General features: G+C 42.2%; 1 protein-coding gene across 1 annotated transcript in view; it reads left to right on the top strand.

Annotated features, from left to right (window-relative positions):
- Positions 1 to 22144, top strand: part of timm50 (translocase of inner mitochondrial membrane 50 homolog (S. cerevisiae)) — a 160178-nt gene that overhangs the window by 113738 nt on the left and 24296 nt on the right. The window contains exons 6-7 of the mRNA XM_072271144.1: positions 4358 to 4462; positions 11016 to 11114. Coding sequence (XP_072127245.1) covers positions 4358 to 4462; positions 11016 to 11114 — 204 coding nt within the window. The remainder of the gene's footprint in view (positions 1 to 4357; positions 4463 to 11015; positions 11115 to 22144) is intronic.

Below are 22144 nucleotides of genomic sequence, written 5' to 3'. Positions count from 1 at the left end.
GGAGTAGACCCTTCAGGCCCTTCGAGCCACATCACCAAGCAACCCGATTTAATCCTAGCCTAAACACAAGACTATTTATAAAAACCAATTAACCTACCAAGTCTTTGGACTGTGGGAGGAAACCAAAGCGCCCAGAGGAAACCAACACATGTGGCTCCTTACAGGCAGGGGCAGGAACTGAACCCCTGTCACCCGTACTGTAAAGCGTTGTGCTAACCACTATACAATGGTGCCACCCTATGATTGTCATCCTCTCCCATCCTTGCTTTTTCATAAGGATTAATTCTTTGTGTGTTTTCTCTTCACTAGATAGTGTAATGGTTAGCATGGGGCTTTACAGTTCAATTTCTGCCGCTGCCTGTAAGGAGTTTGTACGTTCTCCCCATGACTGCGTTGGTTTCCTCCAGGAGCTCTGGTTTCCTCCCACAGTTCAAAGATGTACCAGTTAGTAGGTTAATTGGTCATTGGAAATTGTCCTGTGATTAGGGTAGGGTTAAATCGGGAATTGCTGGACGGTATGGCTTGAAGGGCAGAAGGGCCTATTCCACGCTGTACCACAATAAACAAACCAATAAGGAAAGAAACAGTCTCTTCATTACAGGGGATATCAGTGTTGAGGATGTTTCCATCCTGTTCCAAATTCAGAGAGCAAAACGGTGACGAGTAATAACTTTGTTCTTTCACGCCCGATTACAGAAGTACTGAGACCAATTGCTGTGTCTCTGCTATTGGCCTGTATTGAGCCTGGAATCAGTTGACTTCAAAGACTGTGTAGTGGCTATTCCTTGTTTCACTGTGCCCAAGTGTTTCATTGTATCTGTGGAAACCCACACCTGTTGAGTGGGCAGTCTGGTGTAATCTGAGCACCTGAATATGGAGCAGGTGGCTGCAAAGAGTGAGGACTCTCCATATGCTGTTTTTTTTTTTCAGATGGGAGGGGCTGCAGTGATATTTATTACAGTTACTTTTTAACAATGTGCACCTATGATGAAAGCAATTGACCTTAGGCAAGGTGATGAGAACTGTTATGATTTAATATTCTTGGAAGTACTGCCTTATTGTGTCATCTTTGAGTTTGCAGATTGTAAAAGTTGTTGATATAGAATGAGAAGTGTGGGTTCTCTCCCTTTCTGGTGACATGAACAGATTCCATTAGATGATGCAAATAGAGTTCAGATTAAATCTCTTCACCCATCCTCAAAGGGCTGTGTTATACAGTTTTCCTGCATGTCAAACGTTAAATATAGAATAAGGAGCAAGAATATCTCAGCATGATTCCCGTGCGTCATAGATTATACTTCCGTTATCAGACCACTGTGAGGCTTTATAATGGAGTAAGAACACTAGGGTGTTGCTGTGATACCGTAATGAAGACAACTCCATTAATTACGTGATGTTGAGGCTGTATAAAGCATTTGTGAGACCACACTTGGAGTATTGTGTGTAGTTTTGGGCTCCTTATTTTAGAAAGGATATACTGGCATTGGAGAGGGTTCAGAGAAGATTCATGAGAATGATTCTAGGAATGAAAGGGTTATTGTATGAGGAACATCTGGCAGCCCTTGGGTTGTATTCCCTGGAGTTCAGGAGAATGAGGGAGGATCTCATAGAAACATTCCAAATGTTAAAAGACCTGAACAGATTAGATATGGCAAAGTTATTTCCCATGGTAGGGGAGTCTAGGACAAGAGGGCACGACTCTAGGATTGAAGGACGTCCATTTAGAACAGAGGTGAGGAGAAATTACTTCAGTCAGAGAGTGGTAAATCTGTGGAATTTGTTGCCATGAGAGGCTGTGGAGACCAAGTCATTGGGTATATTTAAGGCAGAGATAGATAGGTTCTTGATTAGCCAGGGCATCAAAGAGTATGGGGAGAAGGCAGGGGAGTGCGGATGACTGGAAGAATTGGATCAGCCCATGATTGAATGGCAGAACAGACTCGATTGGCCGAAAAGCCTACTTCTGCTCCTGTATCTTATGGTCTTATAATTATAGTCAATACCAGGATCAGATCAGAATAAACGTCCAAATTATAGCTGGTGGGCTCAGGGTAGTTCAGTCCAAGAAGAGCAGCCAATGAGTTTATTTTTGGACAAGTATTTCTACTCATGTAATTGTCCTGTAAGAATTTCAAGAAAGGAATGTGGCTAATATGGATGAATGCTAAGTAGAAAGATCAAGATTTGTCAGCTTCTATACCTTGAGAAAAGTGCAGATTAATGGGAAGGTAAATTAAAATTCTACCTGTGGGCTCAGTACTTCATGAAACACGCATCAGAAACAAAGAATGAATACCCTGAGCTGACTGAACATGAAGCTCTTCCATTTAGCAATATCATTGAACCTGATTTGCATTGCATTAAACCTGAACAATCTGAAGCACCTTCAAATATTTAGGACCTTCTTACTCCGAACCAGGAGTTCCCAACCTTTTTTATGCTATGGACCAAAACTGTTAAGCAAGGAGTCAGTGGACCCCAAGTTGGGAACCCCTGCTCTAAACTACGGATAGAGTTTAGACTTGGCTGTAAATTCCTGACGAACTTTCCAATGGGGTTTACAATTTACAGTTTAAAAAGACTCATGGGATTGGGGTGGGGATGTCAGTCCGAAATCTAGACTAAACACTCTGCTTGGTGGTTGGCCTTAGTGACCCGTATTGTGGAATTTTATTTTATTTAGAGATACAGCACGAAGTAGACTCTTCTGATCCTTCGAGCCGCGTCGCCCCAGCAACCCCCAATATTTTAGGGGTGGCATGGTAGTGCAGTGATTAGTGGTCAGCATGCCGCTTTACCATACCAGTGACACGGGTTCAGTTCCTGCTGCTGTCTCTAAGGAACTTGTATGTTCTCCCCATGACCATGTGGATTTCTTCCAGATGTTCCAGTTTCCTCTCACAGTCCAAAGACATACCATTTGGTAGGTTAATTGGTCATTGTAAATTGTCCTGTGATTAGGCTAGGATTAAATTATGGGGAAATAAGATGGCTTATTCCGCGGCGTATCTCAATAAATAAATAAACAAACAAACAAGCAAGCAAGCAAGCAAACCCCAATTTAACCCTAACCTAACCATGGGACAACTTACAATGACCAGTTAACCTACCTGGTACACATTTGGATTGTAGGAAGAAACCAGAACACCCAGGGAAGACCCACGCTTTCCAGGGGAGGGGGGTACAGAGATTCCTTCCAGAGGACGCAGGAATTGAACTCTGAACTCTGATACCCCAAGCTGTAATAGCGTCACGCTAACTGCAACACTACCATGGTGCCCAGTGTGAAAATAATTCATTGCTTCTGGATCTGATCACTATCGGGTGGATCATGCAGAAAAAAAAGGAATTAAGCTATCATAGAATGAAGTGTGACCGAATTGTAAGCTCTGAAAGAAAGTGACGAACTGGTGCCTGTTGTCAAGGCCATGCATCGAGTACGTTCAGACACTGACATTTACGAGCCTGCATCTTGGTTTATAGAAGATGACATATAATTTTCAGCAAAGAATTCTACCATGAAATGTGTAATTTTTTTGTGCTGAATCGTATGGTTATTTGATAGTATTCAAAGGGAAACAGCATTTATTAATGTTCATCACAGCCAAGCAAATAATTATGTAGCGGTTTCTCTTTGTAATGGGAAAGCTGGTAGACAATTGGCCTATTGGCAACAATATTGACATAAATGACTGCAGTTATAGTAATAAACACAAGAAATTCTGCACATGATGGGAATCCAAAGCAACACACACACAAAATGATGAAGGGACTCAGCATCTATGGAAGTGAACAAACAGGCGATATCTTGGGGTGACATCCTTCTTCAGGACTGGAAAGGAAGAGGGAAGATGCCAGAATAAAAATGGTGGGGGGAGAGGAAGGAGGATAGCTAGAAGACAACAGGAGAGGCCAGATGGGTAGGAAAGATAATGGGCTGGAAGGAAGGAAGGAATATGATAGGAGAGGAGAGTGGACCGAAGGAGAAAGTGAAGGAGGAAGGGCACTGGGGAGGGTGATAGGTAGGTGAGGAGTAGGTAAGAGGCCCGAGTGGTGAATGGGAGAAGAGAGGCCTCACCAGTGTCGAGGAGGCTGCATCAGGAGTACCAGATACAATAGATGACCCCACTAGATTCGTGGGTGAAGTGTAGGCTCACCTGGAAGGACCGTGGAGCAATTTTATTAATGTTTCTTTAAGGTTGAGGGATAATTATAGACTACATCACCAAGAGAACTCTCAAAATTTCTTCAATATAGTGCCCGTAGATTTCTTAACTCACTGAGTATGGGATCTTGGCCTCAACATTTCTAAATTGTAGTGTTTTAATTGTCTCACTCTTTCTCTCTTTCCTTCAAGTTAGTCACAGGTTGGCGATTTAAGAAAAGGCCAGGTATTGATTACCTTTTCCAACAATTGGCACCACTGTATGAAATAGTTATCTTCACCACAGAAACAGGAATGGTGAGTTTATCATGTATTTTTGAATTCACATGTGATTAATAAACCTTCACACTACCTTTCATTTATGTTTAGCTTGTTTCTTTTTCAACTTTATGCTTTGCTTAAGACAGTGACTAACTGAGCAACGTGTAAGCGAGCGGGATCAGTTCCAGATTCAATTTCAGTGAAGATCTGAAGGAGGAAATTAGCTATTAAATAAATAAATATTTGATGGTTGGATTTTAGAATTGGGGTAGGATTTTTTTCGAAGGGTTGTAAATGATGCATAAAAAGCCATTGTGGTTGAAAGTGGGGAAGAAGGTTTGCAGAGAGGCACCTAGATCAAGGTAATACTGGGAGAGCTGAAAAACTATATTCAATATAGTTGTGTGAAATGTACTGCCAGCGACGGTGATGGAGATGGATACAACAGGGTCTTTTTAGAGTCTCTTAGATAGGTACATGGAGCTTAGAAAAATAGAGGGCTATGTGGTAGGGAAATTCTCGGCAGCTTCTACAGTAGGTTACATGGTCAGCACAACATTGTGGGCCGAAGGGCCTATAATGTGCTGTAAATTGCTGTGTTCTATGGGAAGGTGAAAGGTAATGTATTTGTGCAAGCAAACTACTGTAATGCATATTTAAAGTAAGTCACTCAGAAGTGAAGAGCAACATAAGGACAAAGTGTATCCACTGATCCCTGAAGAGAGCAGGATCGGTATCTTAAGAGTTTTCAGAAGCCATTTGAGATATTTTATTGGCAGAAACAAAGCATTCAAGCACAGGGAGCTCAGCTTAAACTTGATAAAGCATAAGATAGACCACAGCTGGAGGACACACCATATGGTGAGCAATTTCAAGTTCCTGGGTGTCAGTAACTCTGAGGATCTGTCCTGGACCCATGTTGATGCAACTACAAAGGAAGTATGACAGTGACTATATTTTGTTAGGAGTTTGAGGAGATTTGGTATGTCATCAAAGACACTTGCAAATTTCTACAGTTGAGAGCATTTTAGCTGGCTACATCACCGTCTGGTATGGGGGTTGGGGTGGGCAGGCTATTGCACAGGATCGAAATAAGCTGCAGATCTGTGAACTCAGTCAGCTCCATCACGGGCAGTAGCCTCCATAGTATCCAGGATATCTTCAAGGAGCGGTGCCTCAAAAATGCAGCATCAATCATTAAGGACCCCCATCACCCAGAACATGCCCTCTTCTCCTTGTTACCGTCAGGAAGGACTTACAGAAGCCTGAAGACACACAGTCAACATTTTAGGAACAGATTCTTCCCCTCTGTCATCTGATTTCTGAATGAACACTACTTCAGTACTTCCTTCTAATTTTTATTTTTGCACTACTTATTTAATTTAAATATTATATATATATACATTTACTGTAATTCACGTTTTTTTCTCTCTTTTTATTATGTATTACAATGTACTGCTGCCGCAGAAATGAAAACAAATTTCACTCTGAATGCCGGAGATACTAAACCTGATTCTGATTCTGAACTAGATCAAGTGGGATTATAGAAGGGATTTACAAAGATGTTGCCAGAATGATTAGATAGGGTAGGATTGTTAAGCTTTGGGAAAAGAGGAGGTGTTGGGTATGATGCCCCGAATAGGTGAATTAGAAGGATATGATGAGGTCCTTTCACTGTAATTGGTAGAAGAATCAGAGGTAAACCATCTGACTGCAATTAGAATAGACTTGCTGAAGTAATGTGCAAAGTTATAAATCATTCGCTGAAAAGTGAATTTAAAATTGTACGGCATAGAAACAGACCACTTGACGAGGCACATCCATGCTGACTGTCAAATATCCATCTGCAGTAAATGGGATTACTTGCTCTGTGACTTTCTATACTTTGATATTGCCTGGCCTGAGCTTTCAGTTACCTTGCACTTAATAATTATCCTTATAGCTCCTTCTCACGTGCTTTCTTGCTCACTAAGATCATGAGACATAGGAGCAGAATTAGGCCATTTGGCCCATTGAGTCTGCTCCGTTATTCAGTTATGGCTGACATATCATCCCTCTCAACCCTATTCTCCTGCTTCCTCTCTGTAGTTTTGATGCCCTGACTAATTAAGAACTTAATTATGTATATGTGAATAAGACTTCTGCTTAGTACTGTATGTCAGTTTACCCTCGCAGGTGAGTCCTGGGCTGGGCATCCTGCTCACTTAAGGAAGGTGAAACGACTCTCTTAGCCTTTCCTTTCCAGGTGTAATGATTGCCACAGGGCCACTTTTTGGATTGCCGTGTAGGGGGTCACTGGCATATGGCCTCTCCTACATTACTGAGTTTATAACAACAGCTTCACCTGGTGTTCCTGTTCATACTGAGTTTGCTATATCATGGTGCGACTGAGTGTCTAGCGGTATAACTGGCCGAGCAGGCTGGGCTCATCAGCCTTGTTTGGCAGCCAGCCTAGGAGAAGGACAGCTCTGATCCCAAACCCAGGTAGATGGGGCTCGTTAGCCTTGCCAGGCATTCTGTCTATACCCAATACTCAATCTACAGCCTTGCGGTCGCCACAGTCATCACAGCTTGCTGTGCCATTGTGGAATGTCCTTCAGCCTAAAGAGTGGAATCGGTTTGCGCGCACCGATCCTCACTATAAACCTACGCAGCGCAGGCAGGAAGTAACAATTTTTCTCTTCTTCGCTACTGATCTTCACAACTTCACAAGTGAAGCACCAGCCATTATCATAGTGTCAAATTTCTGTTTCTGGATTTCAGCTCAGCATTCAACGCTATTGTCCCACGGACCTTAGAAACATAGAAAACCTACAGCGCAGTATAGGCCCTTCGGCCCACAGTGCTGTGCTGAACATGTACTTATTTTAGAAATTACCTAGGGTTACCCATAGCCCTCTATTTTTCTCAGCTCCATGTACCTATCCAAGAGTCTTTTAAAAGACCCTATTGTATCTGCCTCCTCCACCGTCGCTGCCAACCTGTTCCACACACTCACCACTCTCTGCATTAAAAAAAACTTTTCCCCGACATCTCCTCTGTACCTACTTCTAAGCACCTTAAAACTGTGCCCTCTCATGTTAGCCATTCCAGCCCTGGGAAAAGCCTCCTGACTATCCACATGATCAATGCCTCTTATCATCTTATACACCTCTATCAGGTCACCTCTCATCCTCCGGCGCTCCAGAGAGAAAAGGCGAAATTCACTCAACCTATTCTCATAAGGCATGCTCCCCAATCCAGGCAACATCCTTGTAAATCTCCTCTGCACCCTTTCTATAGTTTCCACATCCTTCCTGTAGTGAGGTGACCAGAATTGAGCACAGTTCTCCAAGTGGGGTCTGACCAGGGTCCTATATAGCTTTAACATTACCTTTCGGCTTTGAACTCAATCCCATGGTTGATGAAGGCCAATGCACTATATGCTTTCTTAACCACACAGTCAACCTACATAGCAGCTTTGAGTGTCCTAGGGACCCCAAGATCCCTCTGATCTTCCACACTGCCAAGAGTCTTACCATTAATACTATATTCTGCCATCATATTGACCTACCAAAATGAACCACCTCACACTTATCTGGGTTGAACTCCATCTGCCACTTCTCAGGCCAATTTTGCATCCTATAAACAACATTGCTGAACAAATTCCTGCTCCTTGGTCTACATACACCACTGTGCAACTGGGTGTTGGACTTCCTAACCAACAACCCTCAAATGGTACAACTGTTCCTCCCTCCCCATCATCCTCAACACCAGTGCCCCCTCCCCCAGGGCAGTGTGCTGAGCCCATTGCTGTACACTGTGCTCAAACATGACTACATGACCAAACACCTGAGCAATCATATCATCAAATTTGCATGACATCTAAAACTTTGACAAACTTCTCTGGATGTTTGTTGGAGAGTGTATTGACTGGTTGGCTGGTTATGGAAACACGAATGCCCTTGAACAGAAAATCCTACAAAGTGTGATGGGTGCGGCCCATTCCATCACAGATAAAGCTCTCCTCACTATTGAGCACATCTACACAAAGCAGTGTCACAGTAAAGCAGCATCCATCATTCAGGGTCTCACGCCACCAGGTTCAGGAACAGTTGTTACCTCTCAGCCATCAGACTCTTCCCACAATCCATGGACTCACTTTAAAAGACTCTTCACTTTATGTTCTCGATATTTATTACTTATTTATTATTTTTTCTTTGGTATTTACACTTTTGCACATTGGTTGTTTGTCCGCTCTGTTGGGTGTGGTCTGTTACTGATTCTATTCTGTTTCTTGGATTTAATGTGTATGCCTGCCAGAAAATAAATCTTAGGGTAGTATATGGTGATATATATGTTCTTTGATCATGAATTTACTTTGAACTTTGTTTTCCCAGCTCCTCGCAATCTCTGCAACTTTAAACTTGCTTCTTTCTTACTTTTCCAGTTCTGCTGTGAGGCATTAACCATTTTTCTACCCACAGATGCTGTTTGTCCTACTGAATATCCTCAACGTTTCCTGTTTTTATTAGTTTTGATAAGTGTTTCGTTTACTGTAAAGTCATGGAAGGTGTGATAATAAATACAAGTTTTACGTTGCTTTCACGGAAACTGTGGGCTGGCTTTGTTTGTTATGTACCCAGTGTATGGGAAATGTGGCAGATAACAAAAAAAATAGAAATACTGTTGTAACAGATTCAATCTCTGAGGCTATGCTTACTGCTAAACTTTCAAACATGTTCTTTGGAACAAGATTGTAAATGAGCTGATGTGAAACCGATATACTTACTCTGGAATAGATAATGATGAATGTGGGGTGGCAGGTTTCTGCCTGCTTACATGAGGGAGGTTATTTGCTGACAATGCTCATTGTTACTAAACCAAATGACAGATGGAATTTAAATGTAAGAACATAGGAAGTGATACATTTTGAGAGGACTAATAAGCTTTAGGATGTACACAATAATTAGTGGGAGCCCAGGAATACTGAGAACCATCAGGACATTGGTGTACTGTCCTAGGATCGCTAAACGTAGCGGCTCAGACAAGTAAGGTAATTAAGAATTCTTGCTGGGTACTCCGGGTAGCTTCCAACCTGACGGCATGCCCATTCCCATTCCGACATGTCAGTCCATGGCCTCCTGTACTGCCATGATGTAGCCGTTCTCAGGTTGGAGAATCAACATCTCACAGTCGGTCTGGATAGCCTCCAACTCGATTACATGAACATTGATTTTTCTTAACTCCTGGTACTTTCTACCCATTCCCTCTTCTCTGTTTTTCCATTCCCCAATCTAGTTTCCCTCTTGCCTCTTCTCTTCTCCTCACCTACCTATCACCTGCTGTTGGTGTTGCTCTTCATGGTCCACTCTCTTAAGACCATAAGACATTAGAGTAGAATTAGGCCATTCACCTCACTAAGTCTGCTCCACTGTTCTATTATGGCTGATCCCAGATCCCACTCAACCCCATGCACCTGACTGCTCACTATATCCTTTGATGCATTGACCAATCAGGAAACGATCAACTTCCGCCTTAAAAGTACACACAGACTTGGTCTCCGTTGCAGTCTGTGGCAGATTTACTACTCTCTGGCTAAAAAAATTCCTCCTTACCTCTGTTGTAAAGGGTCACCCCTCAATTCTGAGGCTGTGCCTTCTAGTTCTGGATACCCCCACCAGAGGAAACATCCTTTCTGCATCCACCCTATCTAGTCCTTTCAACATTCGCTAGGTTTCAATGAGATTCCCCTCCCCCACCTCACACACATTCTTCTAAATTCCAGTGAGTATAGGCCCAAAGCTGGTAAATGCTCCTCTCATGTTAATCACTTAATTCCCAGAATCATCCTCGTGAACCTCTTGTGGACTCTGTCCAATGACAACACATCCTTTCTGAGATAAGAGGCCCAAAACTTTTGACATTACTTATAGTGCAGCCTGACTAGTATCTTATAAAAGCTCAGCATTATCTCCTTGCTTTTATATTCTACTCCCCTTGCATTTGTCTTCTTCACCGCAGACTGAACCTGTAAATTAACCTTCTGGGAGCCTTGTACAAGATCTTCCAAGTCCCTCTGCACCCCTGATGTTTGAACCTTCTCCCCATTTAGATAATGGTGATGGTTGATGACAGCTCTTCAAAATGAGGTGCAATTCTGGTCACCTAATTGCAGGAAGGACTTGGAGGCTTTGAGAAAGGTATACCAGAGGTTTATCAGGATGTTCTCTGCATTAGAAGGTATGAGCTGTAAGAAGAGCTGTAAGAGACAAACATGGGTTGTTTCCTCTGGAGTGCCAGAGACTGAGGGGAGTCCTTGCAGAGGTTTATAAAATTATGAGAGACACTGTGTAGATATTCAGAATCCTTTTCCAGGATACAAATGTCATACTGGATGTCGTGCATTTAAGGTGAGAGGGAGAGTTCACAGCTCCCTCCTATTCTTGTACCTGACTCTATTCTTTGCCCAGTGATATTATTCCAGGTTAGGTAGTATACATGTTGGGAGTTAGTTTTGTGTTGACGCACTTCTGATTTATTTTTGATTTGATCTTAAATCTACATTCAGGGTAGTTGTTCACATCTTTGTAAATTTTATCTTTTACAGACAGCATATCCGCTTATTGACAGTGTAGATCCCCATGGATTCATCATGTACCGTTTGTTTAGGGATGCGACACGCTATATGGAAGGTCACCATGTGAAGGTATTTGTCCCTTTCTTGCTTTTACCATTGGTATATGTGGGATATTAATTGTGCCTCTGCAGCAAGGTGTGACATTCTCAATGTTGAACGCTTCTATAAAACGTGTAATTTGTCAATGAGCAGAACTTGCTTAAGCTTTTTGGCATGAAAGTATTTTGGTTAATGAAAGAGCAGTGCTTCATTATCTGTCCATTTGAACAAAGTAGTATTCCAATTTCTTACATGTTGAGTTAAGCAGGAAGATCTTTATCCACTGTAGGCCCTTGTTCTGTGATGACAGCTGCTGTGACAGTACTGAAGTAGGGAATTAAAAGTAAATTTAAAATCAAAAAAATGTATGTGTTAGAAATCTGACATCAAAAACAGAAAATGTGAGAAGTACTCAGCAGGTCAGCAAGCTTCTTATTTATATACAGTGGATTCCTGTTAATTGGGACAGCCACTTATTTGGGACAACTCTTAAAGAACAAAAACTAATGAGAAAATTGCTGGTGTTCGCTTTGTTTATTTGGGACACTATGCAGATTAATTGGGACAGGAGACTGTTGCCCTATAGGTTTTAAATAGTGTCAGTTGTGCGCACTTGTGTGGCTGTTAGACACTACACTATGCTTAGAATGAACAGTTTTTAAATAGTGTCAGTTGCGTGTGTTTGTGTTCAAAAAGCAATGATTTTTGTCACTGATGGTTAACGAGAAATAAGCAATAAAAGAACTCGAAACTGTTTTGCTCACTGTGGTTTCAAGCATTCAGTTTTGGAGATGCCAGAAACAGCTGGGAATGAAAATGAAATAATTTCACCACGTTAACAAATTGGGAACTATGAAAAAATTGAAGGTATCGACAATCATCTTGAACGTTACAATGAAAAGAAAGATTTGGAGGATGCTATCAGTGATAGCATTGTGTTATAATAATAATAATAAAGTACTTTATTGATCCCAAGTGGGAAATTGTTTTGTTATAGCAGCAACATTTAAAACATGCACTTAACAATAATAATAAATATTATAATAATATTACCTAATAATGAAGTACAGAATAATAATATACACAATAATAATTTACCAATGTCCAATACTATGCAATAATAATGAAACAGAGACCATTGTACTATGAAGTGTGTTGTCCTGTCGCACAGAGATGAACTGTTGCATATGCTTATTGCATTCAGTAGGAAAGATTTTCTGTAACAATCCTTGTGACGGTGGAGCTGAGTGAGTCTGTTTGAAAGGGTGCTCAGCTGCTTATTCGGTAGGTCATGGTGAGGATGTATCAGATTGTCCATAATGGATAACTGTTTGTTTAGTGACCTCCTCCCCACCACTAACTCAAAAGTGTCCAGGTTGTAGCCAAGGATGGAGCCAGCCTTTTTGATGAGCTTATTTAGTCTTTTAGCATCACCAGCACCAATGCTGCTCCCCCAAGACAAAGCCACAAAGAAGACTGCACTTGCTACAACAGACTGGTAAAAGGTGTTCAACATCCTGCTGCACTCTTTGAAGGATCTCAGCTTCTTTAGAAAACAGAGTCTGCTGGTCCCCTTCTTGCAAACAGCTTTGGTGTTGGTTTTCCAGTATGGTCTGTTGTCGAAGTGAACACCCAAGTATTTGTACTCCTCTACCACCGCAACTTCTTCTCCCATAATGTATATAGGATTTGTCACAGTCTTCTTCCTTCTAAAATCAATATCCATCTCCCTGGTTTTGGCCACATTCAGGAGCAGGTGATTCCTTCCACACCACTCCGCAAACTTGTCCACCAGTCCTCTGTACTTCTACTCCTGCCCGTCTCTGATAAACCCAACCACCACAGAGTCATCAGAGGACTTCTGCAAGTGGTGAGACTCAGATTTGTACTGAAAGTCTGAGGTGTACAATGTGAACAGAAACAGAGACAGGACAGTCCCTTGTGGCACTCCAGTGCCACTCACCACCATATTCGACAGAGAACTGCCCAACTCTGCAAACTGGGGTCTATCTGTCAGGTAATCAGTAATCCAGGGGATAGTGAATTTGTCTACGCGCATCCTTTGCAGCTTCTCACTCAGAAGAAGTGACTGGTTTGCAATGAAGGCACCAGAGAAATCAAAAAATGTGATTCTCACAATGTCACCAGCATCATCCAGGTGGGAGTGAGCTCTCTGCAACAGGTAGGTATTGGCATCATCCACTCCTACCTGAGGTTCGTAGGCAAACTGTAGAGGGTCCAATGAAGATCTCACCTGCGGTCAAAGCTAAGTCAGAACCAGCCTGTCCAGCACCTTCATCACAGGAGATGTGAGGGCAATTGTTCTGTATGAAGGCAGTCCATTATCTACAATGCCTATAAAAAGCATTCACCCCTCTTGGAAGTTTACATGTTTTGTTTTACAACATTAAATCACAGTCGATTTAATTTAACTTTTTGTTTTTAACATTGATCAACAGAAAAAGACTCTCATGTCGAAGTGAAAACAGATCTGCACAAAGTGATCTAAATTAATTGCAGATCGAAAACACAAAATAATTGAATGCTTACGTATTCATCCCCTTCAAGTCAGTATTTAGTAAATGCACCTTTGGCAGCAATTACAGCCTTGAGTCTGTGTGGATAGGTGTCTGTCAGCTTTACACATCTGGACACCGCAATTTTCCACCATTTTTTTTTACAAAACTGTTCAAGCTCTGTCGGATTGCATGGGGACTCCAGGACATTAACTTTGTTGTATTTAAGCCATTCCTGTGTAGCTTGGGGTCATTGTTTTCCTGGAAAACAGATCTTCTCGCAAGTCGCAGTTCTCTTGCAGACTGCATCAGGTTTTCCTCCAGGATTTCCCTGTATTTTGCTGCATTCATTTTACCCTCTACCTTCACAAGCCTTCCAGGACCTGCTGCAGTGAAGCATCCCCACAGCATGATGCAGCCACCACCATGCTTCATGGTAGGGATCGTGTGTTTTTGATGATGTGCACTGTTTGGCTAATGCCATTAGTCTCTTGGCCAGAAAGCTCAATTTTGGTTTTATCAGACCATAGAACCTTCTTCCTGCTGACTTCAGAGTCTCCCATGTTGCCTTCTGGCAAACTCTAGCCGAGATTTCATGTGAGATTTTTTTCAGCAGTGGCCTTTTCTTTGTCACTGTCCCATAAAGCTGTGATTGGTGAAGCACCCAGTCAACTCTTGTTATATACACAGTCTTTCCCATCTCAGCTACTGAAGCTTGTAAACCATCCAGAATTGTCATAGGTCTCGTGGTGGCATACCTCACTAGTTACCTTCTTGCCTTTTTTGAGGACAGCCTGCTCTAGCCAGATTTACAGCTGTACCATATTCTTTCCATTTCTTGATGATTGGCTTAACTGTACTCCAAGAAATATTCAATGACTGGGAAATTTTCTTGTATCCATCTCCTGACATGCGCTTTTCAATAACTTTTTCGCAGAGTTGCTTGGTGTGTTCTTTTGTCTTCATCGTGTAGTTTTTGCCAGGATATTGACTCATCAGCAGTTGGACCTTCCAGATACAGGTGTATTTTTACTAAAAGTATCAATGCACTTAAAAGGAAAATAGAGTTACAGAATACATGTGGACTAAGATGTTAACTGTCCTGTGCTATCACCAGTGGGATCATCAGTTGATCTGCCACCTGTCTTCAGGAGTTTCGGCCTACTTATGATCAAGACTCCCTCAAGGTGGTGGGCCAGCAGTGCTAAAGCACCACCTCCCACTGGTGAGCTTAAAAACTTGGCATCTGCCTCTATCAGAGTTGTTGGTCGCTTCCATCCAACAGATAGTCTGCTCTTCAGGTGTCTATGCAACTACTGAAGGGTTTGCAAAAGATGTATACACTGTCTGACTATCTGCCCCTCTGGACATACTTGGTCCATACCTATGCTGATCATTTCTCTGCTGCCTCAGCTACAGCCCTGCTGGTGTCTTGATCTCTCTTCTAGTGAAGCCAAGGTCACGCAGCTGGATAAGTATCTTAGAAAAGAATAGGAAAACTATTTCTAAAACAGGTAGAGTAAGTGGATTGTGATGAAGTAAGACACACAAAAAGCAAATAGGACTAGAGGCAGACAAGTCACCGGTACTGATGGCGTGTGCTCAACAGTTTTAAAGGAAGCAGATGCAAAGAAAGTAGATTGAAAATTTTCAAAATCTTTGAGTTGGAAATCCACAAATATGAGCCCATTCATTGCTTAAGAAGTGAGGAAGCTGAAAGACGGGTAACAACAAAGATCTGTTGTAAAGACACTGGCATCTATAATTAAGGAAGAAATAGCTGGTTATTTAGAGGAGAGGAATGTAATTATACCAAGTCAACACCATTTTCTGAAAGGTAAATCATGCTTAGAAAGATTGGTTAGAGTTCTTTAAGGATGTTCAGCCAGAGTTGATAGAGGGTGTAACTTGTGATTAGAGAACATTTTGATTTCCAGGCATTTGACAAGGAGCTGCATAAAAGACTGAAAGTATAAAGGTATGTCACTGTGGATTGAAGATTGGCTGGAACGTAGAAGATACATAGTTGGAATAAGATGGTTCGTTTCAGATCATTTGCCTTTCAGATTTTCGAGTAAGTGTGTTATCATGAATCGAAGATTGGTTAGCACGTAGGAAATACCAAATTGGAAAAAGAGGGCCATTTTCAGGCTGGCAGGAACTTGTGGAGCGCTCAGCGATCTGTTCTTAGTCCTCAGTCATTTACACTCTTTGACGATGACCTGGAGCATGGGGCACAGAGTCAGGTATCCAGTTTTTCTGATGTCATTAAAGCTTATTGCACCAGAGATACAGTACTATGGAAAAGTCTATGTATGTATGTATATATGTGTGTGTGTGTGTGTGTGTGTGTGTATATATATCTAGTATATCTAGGGTACCTAAGGAAAAAAAACAAGTTCATGACATACATGGGTATGATAACCCTGATTCTGATAATGGGTCTCTGCTGTGGATTGAGATTGGGAAGGGGGAAGGTGGCAGGGAGAAGGGAATCATGGTTGGGAAAAGGAGAAGGGAGAGGGAATAAATAGGCAATAAAAGTCGAGAAAATGAGATGAAGAGTCCTTGAAAGTGAGTCCATAGGTTGTGGGAACATTTCAATAATGGGGCAAGTGAAGTTGGGTGAAATTTTACCCTTTGGTTCAAGAGTCTAATTGTTGAGGGATATTGACTGGTGGTGTGAGTTCTGAGGCTCCTGTATCATCTTCCTGATGACAGTATTGAGAAGAGAGCATGAACTGGGTGCTGGGGGTGGGGGTGGTCCCTGATGATGGATGCTACTTTCCTGTGTCAACGCTTCGTGTAGATGTGTACAATGGTGGGGGCATGGGGTTTTACCTGTGATAGACTCAGCCGTATCCACTACTTTTTTGTAGGATTTTCCATTCTAGGGCATTGGTTTTACCGTGCCAGGCTGTGATGTAACCAGTCAGTGTACTCTCCACCACACATCTATAGAAGCTTTATCAAAGTTTTAGATATCATGCGGAATCTTGGCAAACTCCTGAGGAAGTATTGGAGCTGCCATGCTTTCTTCGCAATTGCACTTATGTGCTGGGTCCAGGACAAGTCCTCTGCAATAGTAACACCCAGGAATTTAAAGTTGCTAAGCCTCTCTACCTCTTGACTCTCTGATGAGGACTAGCTCATGGACCTCTGGTCTTCTCCTTCTGAAATCAATAATCAGCTCCTTGGTCTTGCTGTCATTGAGTAAGAGCTTGTTGTGGTGGCACCACTCAGCCAGATTTTCAATCCCCCTGCTATATACTGATTTGTCACCACCTTTGATTTGACCTACAACAGTGGTGTTGTCAGCAACTTGAAAATGACATTGGAGCTATGCTTAGCCACACAGTCATAAGTGTAAAGCAAGTGGAGCAGAGAGCTAAGGACACAGCCTTGTGTTGATGGAGATTGTGGAGAAGATGTTGTTGCCAATCTGAAATCAATAATCTGACTGGGGTCTGCAAGTGAGGAAATTAAGGATCCAGTTGTGCAAGGAGGTATTGACGCTAAGGTTTTAAAGCTAATTGATTAATTTTGAGGGATTGATGGTATTGTTGCTGAGCTGTCATCAATAAAGGGCACCTTTGCTGTCGGGATGTTCCAGAGTTGAGTGAAGAGATAATGAGATGGCATCTGTTGTGGACCTGTTGCTCCTGTAGGCAAATTGGAGCAGATCCAAGTTGCCTCTTAGGCAGGAGTTGGTATTGTTTCATCACCAACATATGGGTGATGAAACATACCCATAGGTGAACATAACAGGAGGGAACGGACGAGAGTTAGAAGGTTATGTGGGAAGCCAGGCGGATGGCAGAGGTAAAGGAGAGGAAGGAATCTGATACGAGAGGAGAATGGACCATAGGAGAAAGAGAAGAAGGAGGGAACCAGGGAGGTGACAGGCAGGTAGGAAGAGGTAAGAGACAAGAATGGGTTATGGAAGAAGTGGGAAGAGGGAGGGGGGAATTGGCAGATCTGCAGACTCACATTTCTTTGAATGTGAATTGTCTATTTATGTGTTTGATAAAGGATGAAGACCTTTCTTAGATGCAGACATGAAAAGCAGCCATTTGCATAAGGAATAGGACAGCTGCATCCAGAAAAAGCAGCATCAGAGGAGAAGAGCAAATAGAAGAATAGAGTCTTGTTTATTCTCATAACGTACAGTAGTCCTTAAAGGGTTAAAGGCCTCAGTAATCCTCTATATCCCATCTGTCTGTTGCTACTAGCTGCAGTTCCACAATATTTACAAAGCAAAAGTTTGTGGATCGAATGGGGGCAGGGGAAGCTGTGGGTCCCCCCATGTTCTGTAATCTGAGCTCCTCTGAAATGGCCATGTCTACAATAGTATGTGTGGCCTGCATTATTGCGAGCCTTCTGCCTTTGCTTCTCACCTCCCATCTGTTGGCCTGTGGCACCCAGGGAGCCTTTCTGAGCACACAACATCCCCTCCTGAAAAAGACTGGGGCTTGCCGAGAGCAACAGCAGTGACAGACCTGCTGTGCACTTAAGATTACGATAGTTTAAAGGCTGCTGGTACTATAACCACAGTGTTAGAGACAGATTCCCCAAAGGACCTTTTCATTTCCAGATGAAAGACGTCGGTAGTTATAGCCACAAGTGCTTAATTACATATCAATGTCTCTTCAGTACAACTGTTTGTGGCATTTAAGAAAATTATGTAGACTGGGGCCAAATCTCTTGTCCGTATCTCACCCTCTGTGTCATTACCTTGTCAGCTATTTGCTATTTATTTATTTTTTCCTGCCTCCACATTTTCCGCATTTGTTCCTTATTTTTTAATTTTGTCTGTGTTAAATGCGCATTTTCTGTCAGGATGGTTGTGGAACTTTTAACAGCAAAGTGGGTTAGTTACTTGGCTTCACAGAAATTCCATTTTGTAGATTACATATTGTGTTTTAAACAAATATTTTGTGATGTACTTGTCTAGGTGGGAGGGAGCGGATTGTGGATGCATGCATGTGAAAGTTGTGTGAACCAAAAAATTATCAAAATTGATCAGGCTCAACTGAGTGTTGCAGTGAGTGGAAATTTGATGCAGATTTGGAATCTCGGACAGTTCTACTGCCTGAAACTCCCACTATTTCCCCACCCTTACAGCTTGTTTTCATACCTTTTCCTACATGCCTACGGATTTTTCAGATGGAGCTCTGCATTCCTCTAACTCTGACTTCTTACCTGGCATGTTTTAATTGCTCCATTAGTATTGTAGAGTTATAGAAAAGTGCAGCACAGAAACAGGCCCTTCAGCCCACCTAGCCCATGCCGAGTCATTTAAACTGCATAGTCCCATCGACCTGCACTGGGACCATAGCCCTCCATATCCTTCCCATCCATGTACCTATCCAAACTTATTTTAAACGTTGAAATTGAGCTTGCATGCACCACTTGCGCTGGCAGCTCGTTCTGCACTTTCACCACCCTCTGAGTGAAGAAATTTCTCCTCGTGTTCCCCTTAAACTTTTCACCTTTCACTCTCAATCCATGACCTCTAATTGTAGTCAGTGGAAAAAGTCTGCTTGCATTTACCCTATCTATACCCCTCATAATTTTGTATACCTCTATCAAATATCTTCTCAGTCTTCTACATTCTGGGGAATAAAGATCGAACCTATTCAATCTTTCCTTACAACCCAGTCCTGGCAACATCTTGTAAATTTTCTCTGTACTCTCTCAACCTTATTTACATCTTTCCTGTAGGTAGGTGACCAAAGCTGCACACTGTCAGCTGCCTGAGGTCTGAAGTCTGGAGTTCTAAAGTCTAGAATTTTCTACTTAAACCCTTCTGCATTCCAGCTCCTGATTTTAGAATTATTAAATTATTATAGCCTAAAAGGAAATCATTCGCTTTGTTGAATTTATACTGGCTTCTATTTGTGCTTTCCTATCAATTCCACTCCCACAGCCTGGCAAATTATTCTGATGTGCTGATCCATTTTTCCTTTTCTCGTCAGCCTTATCATATCATTGGTCATATTTCCTTGTATTTTGTAAATTTGATACCCAGTATCAAATTTTACCTGATGTTTTTATGGGATTTCAAATGTGTTCCTGGGACTAAGAAGGTAAAAGTACCTCAGATATCTCTGTTCTTAAATGGGTTGCACACCAGGCTTCATTAGAGTAGTGAGGGAATGTTTCGCTGTCAAAAATGTCATGTACTCTGTGGGATTTTGAATCAAGGCCCAGTCTCCCCTTGGAATGATGAAAAAAATTAGTCCCATGACTTTATTTCAAAGAAAGCAGGATTCCAATTTCTTCTTGGAATCTTGTCCAGTAGTTATATTTCATCCAGCACAATTAAACATATCTTCTGCTGATGAGCACATTGCTCTGTGGCAGACAAATCTACGGAATCATTTCCTACATCTATTCTAGATTTTAAAATGTTTGGTGCTGTATAATGCAAGATGTTACTTTTTGAGCAACGGAACCCTCTTCTGCAACGCAAGTCTGGGTCCCCTTGGCAGGGAAGCTGGAAAAAGAGCATATGAAGTCAGACATCCCACCCTGCAAAAACTCATTTCAGAGAGCTAGCACCATCAATTTCTGGGAGACTTCCGGGAGAGGTGGGATGTCTGCAATAGAGTAGCTCCTTAGCAGCTAGCCGACTAGTTTAAATAACGTTAGCTATGCTAATGATCGAATGACACCTGTTAAACTCACCTCAACATGTCTTTTACAGTCTTAACCCACCATGGGCAATAGAAAAATCACTGTTGCAAACAGTGCAGTGAGCATCACTGTCATTATTTTGGACCCCTATTAAGCAGGGGTACACTTTAGTGTAGTCTGGGGTGATGTACATTTTATATTTTCTTTTTTTCTTGGAACACTCTGCCATGGCATGCTCTCGCTTGCTTTCTCTCTCGCACTCTCACTTTCTCTTGTGCTCTCGCTTGCTTTCTCTCGCACTCTCGCTCGCTTTCTCTCTCGTGCTCTTGCTTGCTCTCGCACCCTTGCTCGCTTTCTCTCTCGCGCTCTCGCTTTCTCTCGCTCGCTCGCTCTCAAAAAAAATTGATTTCCGTGATATTGTATATAATTTGCGGGCGTCAGGGAGCCACTGTTAATATGCGGGAGACTCCCGGAACTTCCGGGAGAGCTGGGATGTCTGTGAAGTAGGAAAATTTTGATGCAAGTTTTAGAGTGCTGGTGAGACTGCATACAGCATCAAGAGTAGTGTGTGTAGTTTGGTGTTCGTACACAAGGAATTAAATAATTGAAGGAATTACAGAGAAGTTTCATGAAGGGATTGATGTGCGAAGAAAGGTTTAACTGGTTACATAGAACAGTACAGCACAGCACAGGCCCTTTGGCCCATAATGTTGTGCCAGCTCTTTAACCTACTCCAAGATCAATCTAACCCTTCCCTCCCACATAGCCTGCCATTTTTCTTTCACCCATGGACCCGCCATGTTTCTTATCATCCATGGGCCCATCTAAGAGCCTCTTAAAGGCCTCTACCATCACCCTTGGCAGCATGTTTCATACACTCACCACTCTCTGTGTAAAAAAAAGTGTACTCTGACATACCTCCCCCCACCCCCTGTACTTTCCTCCAAACATTTTTTTCAAGGTTATTTGTGGTTATGTTACTGAAACGTATACGATTCTGATTCATATGGGGTTAATAGAATGGATACTGACTGAGAGGACGTTTCCCCTTATTCAGGGGTTCCCAACCTGGGATCCATGGAACCCTTGCTTAATGGTATTGGTCCATGGCATAGAAAAGGTTTGAAACCCCTGTCCTAAAGGGATTACCTATAACAGACCAATTCTACTGCCACCACCCCTCCCATCCCACCACTCAATGCCTCTCCCAGCCCAAGGTTCTGTGAGACTCTGAGGTTATCAGATGGTCAAGATGGTATCTGGGTGTCCTCACCACACCATGAAATGCTGTGCACGCCCCAGACTTCTTTCTCACCAGTGCTGATGTATCTGCTCATTTCACTTGCAATTCTTTTTTGAAAGTATACTTATACAAGAGTACAATTCATCACAGGAAATTTGTAACATTATGTTTAAAACCATTTGTAACAGGCGAGCTAATGTTTTTAAAAATTAATTCCTGGGGATATGGACGTTGCTGGGAATGCTGACATATACTCTTTATGGTGTAGCATAGCAGTTAGCACGACACGACTGTACCTCTTCCTAGAGATGCTGCCTGGCCTGCTTCATTCACCAGCAACTTTGATGTGCGTTGCTTGAATTTCCAGCATCTGCAGAATTCCTGTTGTTGAGCACAACATCTTTACAGTTTTGGGCATCACAGATTAGAGTTCAATTCCAACACCATCTGTAAGGAATGTGTGTGTCCCCCTTGTGGAATGCATGGGTTTTCTCCTAGTTCTCCGGTTTCCTCTCACAGTACAAAGACGTATCAGTTGAGGTTAATTGGTCATTGTGAATTATCCTCTGATTAGGTTAGGGTTGCTGGGCAGCAGTTACTGTTCTGGGTATAACCTGGAAGGACTTATTCCACTCTGTATCACTAAATAAATGAATGAATGA

Source organism: Mobula birostris, chromosome 10 (assembly GCF_030028105.1).
Source record: "Mobula birostris isolate sMobBir1 chromosome 10, sMobBir1.hap1, whole genome shotgun sequence".
Classification (NCBI taxonomy): Eukaryota; Metazoa; Chordata; class Chondrichthyes; order Myliobatiformes; family Myliobatidae; genus Mobula; species Mobula birostris.
The sequence above is the reverse complement of the archived record's forward strand: the minus strand, read 5'-3'. Positions and strand labels throughout refer to the sequence as shown.